The following is a 12,700-nucleotide window of genomic DNA, read 5'->3' as shown; positions in this document are numbered from 1 at the left end:
GTTTGACCACTGCAAATGCAGCGACGCTGAACGCGACCGAGACGTCAACAACACAACACACCGTCTACTTCATCCACTTCTGTGTGGCAAACAATTCGTTTTGCGATGCAACCAACTGTCCATCTGTTCCCCACACTCCCCTCGCTGAAATGTCGCCATTCCAAGGCACATTTGCAACACCACAGACGCTAAACTGTCCGTCTGTTGCCCTCTCGGTCAACCCTGCAGTAACCACGCTCCTTCATCACCGTGCTGACGTCTGCCAAACTTGTCGCCGATTGAGCATATTCCCAGCACCAGCCTTCTGTCGCATCTTATCTCGCCTGTTGTCACTCAGGCTCACACAGACAATTCTGCCATTTGGCAAGTGGGTTGATGGTTGTGAACCGTTCACCGCTGTCCACCCACCGTCTTGTCAAACGCTACTGATTTGCAGTTAATTACTGACAATCGCTTGCATCTCATTCATTCTACGACACGCAATATCTTTCCAGATGTCCAAGTTCCTTTGTCGTGACCCAGACCAATGGACGTAATTCGCTCTCTCTCTCCCATCACGACGCCCTCTAATCTCAGTTCGGACCTTATTCACTTCTCCCAGTCTCCCATTAGAACGAACCACCTCCTTGCAACTACTCTGTTCCAGGTAGCAGTGGTGATGTCGTTGGTATGCAGGAAGAAGCCCCACAACACATCCAGTGCCTGTACCACTTCACAAGCCATTTTGGAGAGGTGAACACTCCAATCTGCAGCTGTTGGCAGCACCTTCAACTCGGGTCACGCTCTTCACAAATGAAATAGCCTTTCCAAACGAAAACTCACATGCAAGTCATCGACCTCACCACCATCGCATTGCGTTGTGTGGTCATTGACTAACCACACAGCATCACCCACCCCACTCCACTCCACGCCATGCCAGACTAGACTAGATCGGACCAGACCAGACCCAACCAAAGCAACACCTGAAATGACAATTAGGATGCGAGGCCAGATGCTGTCATTCAGATATTGGCCAGCAGAATTGGTACTGGCGAAGAAGGTGCTCTTGCATTCCCAACTTCATGAAGGGCTAAATCGTCTACCAACATTTATGGCTGATTCGTTATCCTTTCTCCTCTCCCCTCCTCTCCTCCTTCTCCTCCTCCTCTTATTCTAATTCATCGGAACATCACCGCACCTCCCTTCAGTCTTGAAGCTGTCTTCGTGCAGCTGCTTCACCATTTCCACTGAACCTGATCCATGTTTTACTCTCCACTAACAAGTTTCCGAATAACAAGGTGAGTGTATGCGTCTACCATCACGAGCTTGCTCTAGCTTTGGTCCAAAAGAAAGTTGGTCTCTAGAATCGTGAAACTCTGGATAGAAGCACTGAGGTTTTTTTACAGGGTGCATCATTTTCGGCTATTATTCTCCTGCTCAAATCATCAAACTGAATCCGCTTTTGTTGAACTACTGCATTGCACTACCTATGTACCCTCCGACTACTCTCAAATGGGGTCGTCTACGAGAGGGATGCGATCCATCGGCCACCATGCCTACATTCAGTAGCTACGAAGACACTTCCTTCCTTAATGATGGCGCATCTTGTGGTAGCGCAGAGGAGTACTAAAGTCGCAATAATATGCGATGGAGGAATCGAATTAGCACGGTACTTTAAGGGAATTCCAGAGACTCGCAGTGCAGCTTATCCAATGCAGTTTTGTCTCAGCTGGTTTTTTTATAGGGCGCGTCGGACTAACTAGAGAGAACATTATCCCAGGCAGTTCTAAGTGGCCCCTACAAAATGGGTCTCGTCCACGTATCCGCCAACAAACGCGATAGTCAATCACCTCGTATGTCGTCGCTGTTGCTCCCATTGGATGAATTGTGCCTGTCGGGAGGGAGGAATTCTTGCTCACCCATCTACTCATCCACTTTGGAGCATACATTACTTTAGAAAAAGCCCAAAGGAAAGACGCGAGATGAGGTTTTTGCCCACATGAAAACAAAAGGCAGGACCAGGGGCAGAGGGTGGTGTCATCACTCGAGTCAGTGTCACCTTTCATAACGAGTGGGCAGACGATGGCGGTGGGCTGCGTGGTTGGATGTCATGGGGAGGTTTTTTAGTAGCCACTTCAATTAAGTTCGTCAAGTTGTTTATAAATAACGCAAACAAATGGTGGAGGTGTTGAAGAACTTGACTGGCGTTTGGAATGCACCTCGTCCTACCAACCTGTAAGTCTTTACTATCGAGATGCAAGTTGGATGCGAGTTCCACTTGCATGGGTAGGTTTGCTAGCAAAGGTAGGATCCTACAAACAGACTTAATTAACTCTACTTGGATATTCCAACTGTCTGGTCTGCTACTATACATATGCATGTGACCAAACTGTTGTGTACAGTAAATGCCCAGACGAGGCGGCAGTCATTTGTTGGAGAATTATCACGAAAGTGGTGACTACGGAGGATGAGGCCGACTATGTGGATGAGCTAACAATTATTTTCCTTCCACCATTCCATCGTTCATCTTTTCCTCCCCTCCTCCCTAACTCTCAACCTAATCAAAGGCCAAATCTTGCCACGGCTTAGCTCTTTGACATGCAAAAGTGAGGTATGGGGTGTTGCTTTATATTGTCATGTGAGTGAAAGGGCCTTTTATCGCACTAGTTAACTACTTCCGCTTACTTCCACACCTGTATGCTCTATCGCACACCTTCGTGTTTAGCCCAGTGGGTTGATCTTAGCCATGGATGTGTTGGGAGCTCCAAGGTGGGAACGGTTTGGCACCGAAGAATTGGGTCTGCAGCGCACCACAGTAGTGCATGCCTAGGACCCGTGAGGCAGTGAATGGATTGTCTTTTGAGAATAAGCAATGTCATATTTGTTCTTCTCGCATACGACATGGTCACCGGATGTCAACCTCAATCAGTCAGCAAACAATCTAGAGGTACGTGAACCGAAGAACTTGCATAACGTGAATGAGAACGAGGAGGCATAAGGTGAGGGAGAATAACGAGTATAACGCCAACAACGGATTGACAATAGTCAAAGCTAATTATCAATCATGTATTGCATGATATGTGCCACCTATTCAACTGTAAGGTTCTGACACTTGCCATTCTGATGTGTGTGTAGGGGCAGACGCAGATGACGATGGAGATGCAAGTTGATCTGGACACCTAAACTCTCGAATTATTTTGATCAGAGGCGAAAGATCTTCCCTCCCCCTCACGAAATGCCTCCACTTTTGAGGGAGTCATAAACAGAATCACATCACTTCACACCTTTAATGTATTTCAGGTCAACACGTTTTGCTGATGTAGCTTCTCCAAGTGTCGCGTAACAATTCTGATGAGGCATTCATGCAGCATTCTGTTCGAGCTGACGTTCATCGAGTGGACGGGCTCGTGTGACATGAAGCTAATCAAAGCAACACTTGACGCAGTTCGAGGTGGAAGGAATGCAATGTGGAGTACACTAGAGTGTCCCATCCCACCTCAACGCGTTTTACCATACCCAGGCATACTGTGCCTTACCCATGGCCTGATTTACATCTTTGCCTGACAGATGGATGCGTTTGAACAATAGGAAGTTCCGTCAAGTCATTGCACTGGAAAACATCACAAATGATTTGGTTGCATGATAAGGCAATAAGCCGTTCTCTTCCTCCCTTTCTCTTTCCCCTGTCCCACCCCCCGCACCCCTCTAAGGTGTTTTGATACTCACTAGTCGATAAGTAGTTTTATTTCTGAATTCACAGAAGCCTTGAAAGGTTGCATGTACACAGTATGAATATAATTTCCTTTTAATGCTACCCAACTGCACGCCGGCATCGTTCCCAGCTTCTTGCAATGCCACGAGATGGTACATCCCCGAATCATGTCCAATTTTGGCAAGTTGTCTTCCATTATGCATAAATCGGGAGCGCTCAATGCTGATCTCACCGTGCTGCTGAGTGAGCCATGAGTAGATGCTACAAATCACTTTGTGCCCCTGTCTCGTGACGCGTCGCGTCAAGTCTCCACAGACAGATGCCTATCCTGCACTCCAATTTTGAAAACTGGTCAACTGTTTCAGCTAAATGTTAGCATTCCTTAAGGAGGAAGAAGAATGAGAGTAAGATGAGGAGGAACAGCGAGCGGAATTGGTAAGAGATCCTGGCTAGATCTCGCCGTGGTACCACCATTGTGGCCCTCAACCTTAATGCGAGATTATGAATGTATGGAGGAGAGGTGGGAAACATCACGCTTTGAAACGGTTCAACTCTATGCACTGGAATCTTGGAAACAAACGAATACAAAACGAAGGGTCCACTTTACATCATCTGTCCGCCCTTCCAGACAAACTGGTCAGGCAAGCCTTTCAACTACCTACAAGTCACTCAGTCCGGACCACAATCAGATACAACTGGACATTGTAAGTTGGCCGTTGGACGTGGAAGCAATAACAAGAACAGCGACGATAACAGGGGTTATTAAATGACCTTCAAATCATGTAACCACAATTGTGTGCCATGATCACACATATCACCTCCTCAAATCAATTTACGCGCGGGTTTACACTGCGTTGTGAATGAAGGGTGAAAGTTCCTTCAGAGCCTGCTCACAAAGTCGCTATCACCACCAATTTTATCTCTGGCTGCTTGTCAAATGATCTATCCATGTCACCGTGATTATGCGAGTTCAGCCTCTAAACCTCCTGTATTTTTAAGCCGCAGTTTTGTGCAAATTATCCTCGAAATATCGTATTCTTATTTTTATAAAAAAATGTTCGATTCATTGCCACTTAAATGCCTTTCCTTTAAAGCTTTTGATAAAACTTATGCCAGTTTTAAAAGGGTATTTCTTCCCACGATCCGCGGAGAAAGTACAACGCACTAGAGCGTAACAATTGGTGAGGCCGAGCGGGGTTGGTACGCAAATTCTTGGAGGGTGCGACCCGCCTACCTAGCGGGCGATTTTATACCTTGAAAGCGCGCCAAGAAGGTAATTAGCAGTTAGTCGGAAGAACCTGCCATTACCTTCTAGAATGCTCTATGTAGTTGATCACGAACTTGTACCAACTTCCCGCCCATCCATTAGGTGAATGTTTATCCACAGGCGTCGCGCCCTAGCTGGAGGCGTTCTTTTTGGCGCGGGACTTGAAAACTGGATTTTCATTATCACTTTTCGCGACACTTTATCTTGAAAGGCCTTCTCTTCAACGGCTACGCTCAGATCCAGGTCGACCACTTCTGGCTACCTGGAAGTCAGTGACCCTATTGTGCGCTCATCTTCTACGACAAGCACTCGGTGGGTTTTCGACATCGGCTTTAAGTGAACCGCTGGTCTTTTGTAATCCTGTCTAGTTCAAAAAGTTTTGCTCCCTTTTTACACCCTTTTCACGCCTTACTTACGGATTAAGTATCCGAGGCACAGGTCCGGGTGCTTAAGGTATTCTTTCACTGTTAGTTACTTGAACAGGCATCTGGGAGCCATCTGACTGAACTTGAGGGTCTTTTGAATTAATCTAACACTGACGCTCTTTTTGTAAATCGCTTTCAGAGTGGTAGCTGCTGTTTGACTACTTCTGGACCACTCGACTCCACGTATGGACACTCCTGCAAGGTCCAGGCAACTGGCGCTTAAGAGATATGGACCTTTCACCCCGCATTGAAATGACAACCATTAAATTAAACTTGACAGGCGCAGGTTGCCGCGGGACACACCAAGATACGCCCCATGTATACACCCCCTCTTTCCGCTTTTACTGGTCCTAAAGGAAATTTGTGAACGTTTTTCCCCATTCGCCTTGCCTTTATGCGGTTGTGTAGGAATCCAAGCGAAAAAGTCTTTGCACCAACAAGTTTCTACAAAAAAAGCCAAAAAAGTACGGTAAATTTGTCGGGACTATATCAAAATGTGAAGCCAATGGTTTAACTTCATAGAAATGAATATTTTTTCCAAATCCAGGAGAAAATTAACTTCAAGGTTTGATTACTCCCGTCGACGGGGGAAAAGTGCTGCTTTCAAAAACCAGATTGGTAAACTAGCAGTGACTCAGCACGCAGAACTTCCTCATCACTTAAACAAAAAATTCCCTCCTAACCTGATATTTCTTTTTCAACTAAAAGCGTAAAATTAATTACTGGGCGCGTTAGCAATTATTAGTGAAGCTATTCCCCTTAATTTTTCACGCACACCTTCACTGAGTTAGGGCTAAACCCCAGCAGGCCTTGGGAATAGTTCCTGGGACTGAAAGTGACCACCACATGCAATCCTGTTAACTCTCTTCAAGGTTGCCAGAAAGAAGGCGAAAAATAGACATATATATTGGAAAAAGAGCATAATTAGGGTGCATTCGCGGTCACGTGATTAATCTCACCACACGAACAAATACGGAGAAGACTTATTTTAAAAGGAGCATTAGCCGTTGACGAAAAAGGACTTATTTTTCCTTTCCTCCATTTTTAAACCGAATAAATAATCAAAAAGGTAAAAAACCGGCAATTCGACGACAAGTCCGCCTTTAGTGGCGCTTATAGCAGTACTACCGTCGCACTACTGAGAGAAAAATCGATACTATTGATTTTACAGCCAACTTACTGAATGAACTCTCGTCACTGAAAGCACATACACACACAGTAGAACGGCAGCTCCCTCCAGCGAGGTGGCAAAACTGCTTCATGGCCCAAATTGCGACGTTGATTGGCCCATGCCCTCAACAATGAATGTTGACCAATCAACAGGCATATGGGTGAATGTCTGTCTGTGTTCGAATCAGTGATTGGCTAGCCGCAGTGGTACAATCTACGGAACGCTGGAGTGTGAAAAACTGTTTTCGTGGCTTGGTTGGAGTTACCAAAATCGTGCATTTCCCTTTCCGGTGTTGGATCGGGTACACACTAGGATTTAACTGTTAAATAAATTATTAATAGGTGGGGCAAGATGGGGGCTAGCTTGGTGAACAATGAATGTCCGACTGTCTTTAACGTTCCGCGTTCTGGTTGGGTGCTATAGGCCCATCAGCGCGGGCCCCATACACTGCATTGATCTCTACCTCAGAATTACTCTTTGAGTGATGCGTAGGGTAGTCACGAAGACGGCAATAACACTTTGAGTGTGTAAATCTCGCCGAAGCGAAGACCCACTCATATTTCACATTGGAGTAGCCTTAAATTTGGCATAAGTAAGAAGAAAATCTGTCTAAACGTCCCTTTGTGTATAAGTACTAAGGAAATTGCATACCCACGCAGATACAACAAAAATGCGGGAAAGCAGTGAATCCGGGTTTCGGAATTAAAGCACCATCGCGGTCGTCGACACAGCAAGGCTCTTCACTCTCAAAACTGACTAGATTACTAAACCACCAAGGCAACCATTTCCTGAACAGAGTGTGAATATGACGCAGTATTTGCAGCCATAAAATACCCGAGCTTAAAACCTACTCAGATGAAATACTGAATGGGTGAACGACTTCATCACCGAGAGCCTCAACGAGGCAAACTAACAAATCTGGCATCCGTCAACTTTTACAAAGCGCTCATTTTGAGAGCTAATAAGCATCGGACATTTGCGTATTTACAAGAGTGGAGAGAGAGGAAGAAACAACCACATCACGCGCGATAAGCATATGCAAACGGAGGTTGAACAAGGCGCAGACCGAATGGGCCAATCAGATTGCCGCTATAACACCAGAATACCAACCAATCAGAAGATCATGTGAAGGCCTGAGGCACGAACCAATGAGAGTGGGGCGGAGGTAAGGTCAGCGCCAGGCCGTGCCTAGTCGTCTTCGTTGTTGTTGTCGCGCTGCGTGTAGTAACTGGGTGAACGCATACAAATGTGTGCGTGCATGTGTGCAATTCACCGCCTGCGGCCTTGTCGATTAATCTGCCTGCCTGTTTTCGGTACCAAATAAAAGGCAGGGCGTTTTGCTGGGTGTCACGAGCATAGGTTTCGCTGCCTTTTCTCCCACGCATAAAATTATTCTTAAATAGGGAAGGGAACTTTGGTAAGGATCACATCACAGTAACAGATTCTCATGTGAATGCTTTACTCTCATCGCCTTTTTTGCCTTGGAGTTTGCTCCCCCCGGTGTCATCGTTGTTTAAGCCAAGCTGTGCACGTTGTCACCATGGTAACCGTGTAATTATTTAATTTCCTCCAATAAAATTGATCAAAGGTTAAGATCTAGTAATGCTTCCGTTTCTGGATGTTTTCTATTGATTTCGGTTTTGGATTACGGAATATTGTATTTATGGAAAAATTTCTATCGTGGAATCACCACCATCAAGTGCGCCTCGAGACACACAAAAAGGGCTCGCAGATTCTCCACTGACAAGCAGCCTGGATGGTGGCATGTGGAGGGACCCTGGAAGCCAATAAAGAGGCCAAACCATGGGATAGGAGAAGAGGAACCACCACATGTCGTCGATTTAAAGCCTGTCCCCGAAATTTAGCCATAGGGGAGGATAGGCGGGGTGACGGTGTGTGGCATCACACTGTGAATGAGTGGGTACAGTCACAAGAGACCCTGGATGAGTCATTCCGTTGGTGGACCAATGACTAACGCAGGGAGGTGAGCCTCAGCGCATACCGCCAGAGATGGTTCAGTCAGGCGAATGCGCGTACTTCACCTGGAAAAGGATGAAGAAAGGGAATAACCAGTTGACCCCACCTCAAAATTAAGCATAAATGGGGCAAACTGCTTTGTGAAACCTTCAATAGAATGTGAAAAGGGGAATTTCATTTTCGAAACTTAAGTTGATTATACTACTTACAAAAATAAGTGTTTTGCTGGAAGAAGGAAGGAGATCCAAACATAAGTGATATCCTAACAAGGGAAGAGGTAGTAGAACCCTTTTGATTCTGGCTCAAACATATTATCTACTTAAAAATAAGGTTCAATACGTCAACACTGAAGTTGGCGTCCACCTCCGGCTAAACTGATAAGACTTTCAGAAAGGTCACTGGGGTTTTCAAGTAGCTTTAATATCGTGGCGCCCTCTCAGAGGAGTTCAAAGGCGTTTCCAGGACGCATGACACCCCCGGAGAAGAATTTTGGCGGCCCACGGACCCAACAATGGCCTTCAATATCCGGGTTTAAACTGTCGCGGTGAAAAATTGTGACTGTGCCGTGATGGTCAGGACACTCTCGTAATTTTATGCCTAGCACTGAAACCCACATCTAACCCGGAAAAGTCACGCTCTATGTTACTTGTCTCAATCTTTGATAAACTTTACCTAAAAGTGTATAAAACAACTTCACGCTAAACTGATGCCGCATATTTGTGCACTTGACGCCAACCCAGTGAGGAATTCTGCTGCAAAGACACACTTGCCAAATTAAGGAAGGTTAACACTCTGCAAATTCAATTTCACAATCTAATTTTGGTAAGGTTACCCTTAATGCATTTATTTTTATGCTTTAGCTACAAAAATGTGAAGACCAGGTAGCAAAAGAGAACTCAGCTAAAATAACACTTGGAAATTGAGACGCCCTGTCACACCCTTTGCAGAAGTTTTTTAGGGGAAAAAAGGAAAACCGCTTTTTGTTTGTAAAAAGCAAACAGGCGAACACACCGCAAAACACAATTACCATTGCCAGGCAGTCCATCTACTTGTTGGGACTAGATTCGCACAAACTGTAGGGGCTTGTCAGTCGCGCTCTCCCTCTGCAAGGCGGCTAGCAGTAACCGTAAAAAATAGGCGACGGCGCTGATTGGTCATCCACCAACCAATCAGGTGGTGGCACTGTGCACAAGCCTAGCAACTGCTGCTGCCAACACACTGCAGAGCTTAAGGTCATCCATCAGATGCAGCCAACGGAAAGTTGATTTTTACACTTCACAGCACTGAATTGTAGTGTAGCAAGGCAACATGAGAGGTATGAATGATTTGGCGGCGAAGTGAAAGGCTTTATTTGGCCCAGCTGAACTTCGGACTATCGACTGAAATGCGGTAAAACAAATCTGAAGGCCTTGCGGGCTAGCCTATGGGCTGTTTTTCACCTCACCTCTTCTTACAACGTTGCAGATGACCTTGAGCTAGCCTAGATCATCAATTGCCCTCCCACTTTGCTATGATATACTAAAGGGTGAATTAATTTTTTTTTGCATAATGAGACCACGGCGAACATCCACCTTCTCTGCTGACACAGTGAGTTTTGTCTGTGTGACAAAGTGAAGCACCAGAATAAGCAAACAATTACCTGCTGCACATAATCAAAGAGGAAATTGAGTAGTTCATAATGAGCGTTCGGCGCACTGTGCAATTCACACTTCATGGCGTCCATGTCCAAAGGGGTGCACCACAGGTTCCGCTTTTTTGATTGCCACTTGTAATCTTACAATTCACCTAGGGCAGATTAGTCAGATAAAGAGAAGATATGTTGAACCCTTTTCCTTAAGAAAAGAAGGTTATTTCCAACAGTATAAGCCCAACGCAGCGACAATAACAAAGTCTGGGGTGACGTCCTTCTTGATTTAATCGGACTGAGCTCATAAGAAAGGCTCTCACAATGACTTCACTTGTTGCAAAGGTTGCTACCCCCACCGGAAAAACAAGGGCACATGGATACCACCATCCAAGGCATGAATAACTTTCCCAGCCTTAAATCCCCTCAAGTAGTTCCTAACTTTGGACAGGGAGAAGGAAAACGGAGTGTCAAGCACGCTCAATTTCCAAAAACAGATAAAGCCAACAGACTGGTTCATTTTTATTTATAAAATAAACTTTTCTCTTACTGAAATGGCCGGGGGGGGGGGGGAGTCACGCAGCGATGTTGTTTAAACACCACACCGACAATTAGTGCCTTTCACGTTTTCGTGGAGTCACATTTGTTATTAAACTCCGAAAAAACGCAAACAAAGACAAGTAGATTGTGAACACTTGTTTAACCGGCTACGAAATTGGCACCATCTTAACACCGGCTAAGTTGAAAATAACGTTTTTCGTTTAAGGGCGATAATTTACTTAACATGATACAAAGTTGACATTGTCTTAACACTCTCGCTACCATCGTCACATATACGTGACAAATCGATTTGTCACATATGTGTGACGCCGCAGAAAATCGTATTGCTAACAGCTTGACCGAGTGGAAAACGATCAGTCAGATGTAAAATAGCTCTTCGACTAAGAGCAATGACCTTGTTTTAAGATTTGAACGATAGTTCAACCGGCCCCCAGCATAACCATAAAACGGTTGACCCTATTGGTGGTCGATATACCCCGAGGACGGAACCCGGTACCGAACGCGTTATTTCCCTCATTTGCGGTCATGAAAGGGGAAGAGAGTAAGACAGCCTCCGTACTGACGTCACGTGGACACGAAGCGCAGCTGCTAGCCTCTCGGCCAGAGAGGAGAAGCAAATGAATTGGGCACAGCAAATCCCTCTCTAATTAGACCAATCTCAGGGCCTGGGCAATTATGGTCACCCTTTCTACCCTCATTATTACCTTTTAAAATGGCTCCCGTAAACGTTTAGCATAGTTGGATTCGAAAAAGGTCTGACAATAAAGGTAGATATTATTCAAAGGCCAAAAAGTGCGTTAATGGATGGAAGTGGAGAGTTAAGCGATATTATGGGGACAAAGTTGAAGAGATCGGTTTTGTGAGGAGGTTCAAACGGCGCTTTCACCCTCCACTTACGTTACAACGTAAATCCACGCGTGAATTGAATTGAGCGGGAACAATGGGTGTAAGCATGGCACCACACAAGCGAGGTCATATGATCTGGAGATTGTTTGATAACCTCTACTTTGAGCTCCTTGTTGTTATTATTGTTGTCGCTGTTGTTACTTGCACAGCTAACCAACAAGGTCAAACCGTAGTTGGTGATCACAGTCAGGACTTGGAGACCTACTGACTGATTGACTTGTAGGCAGTTGACAGACATGCGTGACCAGTTCATCTGGAAGGGCGGACAGATGGTGTGAAATGAACTTCTCATTTTGCATTCGTTTGGTTCCACGAATTCGGTGCATGGATTGAAACCGTTTCAAGGTGTGATGTTTCCCACCTCTTCCCTTCCATGCATTTATAATCTTGCACGGAGGATGGGGGCTAACATGGGGGCAGCACCATGAGATGACATAGCCAACAGCCCTTTCTCCACTTCTTCTTCTTCCTCGCCTTCAAAAAAGACTCCCATTCAGATGAAAAAAATTGACCAAAGCTTAAAAGTGAGATGAAGGAAAGGCATCAGTCTGCGAAGACTCGACTTGCCTTGACTCGAAATCCAATCACTCTCTGCTCACTCAATAGTGCGGTGAGATCAGCATTGAGCGATCCAGACTCACGCATAGCCGAGAACGACGATGTGCCCAAATTGGACGCGGTCCGAGGACGTACTACCTTGTGGCATTGAAGCAAGTTGGAGACGACATGGACGCGCAGTTGGATGGCATCAAAAGGCAATTATACCCAATGTTCACGACGATTCCGCTTATGCATCTGTGAATTCGGAAATAGAGCTACTCATCGGTCAGTGCGTCATAACACCTTCGGGGAGGGGATGGGATAGGAACGGGGGAAAAGGCAGGAGGAGGGGAGGGGGAGAAAGTAACTTATTGCGTTATCAAGTGACTAAATCATTTGTGCAGTTTTCTGGTGGAATAACGTGAAGTAACTTCCGATTGTTTATGTGCATCCATTATCAAGCAAAGATATGAATCAATCTATCGGGGGGGGGGGGTACGGTATGACGCAACACCCTTCTGCAATCCGCATTGCTTTC

General features: G+C 45.6%; 3 protein-coding genes across 3 annotated transcripts; 1 reads left to right on the top strand and 2 right to left on the bottom strand. All coding sequences in view use genetic code 11, as the record gives it.

Moving 5' to 3' along the window:
* Positions 1-588: 588 nt before the first annotated feature.
* On the bottom strand, positions 589-723 carry EGR_09636 (hypothetical protein; the record flags this gene model as incomplete). The annotated part of the gene is made up of 1 exon (XM_024498885.1): positions 589-723. The coding sequence occupies one exon, from the start codon at positions 721-723 to the stop codon at positions 589-591; it is 135 nt and encodes a 44-aa protein (XP_024346691.1).
* Positions 724-4,628: 3,905 nt separating this feature from the next.
* On the top strand, positions 4,629-9,454 carry EGR_09635 (hypothetical protein; the record flags this gene model as incomplete). Its single annotated transcript, XM_024498884.1, has 3 exons — positions 4,629-4,817; positions 5,740-5,847; positions 9,392-9,454. The coding sequence occupies 3 exons, from the start codon at positions 4,629-4,631 to the stop codon at positions 9,452-9,454; spliced, it is 360 nt and encodes a 119-aa protein (XP_024346690.1).
* A 2,547-nt stretch (positions 9,455-12,001) lies between these two features.
* EGR_09634 (hypothetical protein) lies at positions 12,002-12,267 on the bottom strand (the record flags this gene model as incomplete). The annotated part of the gene is made up of 2 exons (XM_024498883.1): positions 12,002-12,096; positions 12,186-12,267. 2 exons carry the CDS (start codon positions 12,265-12,267, stop codon positions 12,002-12,004), a joined length of 177 nt encoding a protein of 58 aa, XP_024346689.1.
* Between the last annotated feature and the right edge of the window lie 433 nt (positions 12,268-12,700).

Source organism: Echinococcus granulosus, assembly GCF_000524195.1.
Source record: "Echinococcus granulosus chromosome Unknown EG_S00158, whole genome shotgun sequence".
Classification (NCBI taxonomy): domain Eukaryota; kingdom Metazoa; phylum Platyhelminthes; class Cestoda; order Cyclophyllidea; family Taeniidae; genus Echinococcus; species Echinococcus granulosus.
Note: the sequence above shows the minus strand (reverse complement) of the source record. Positions and strands in the feature narration are given on the sequence as shown.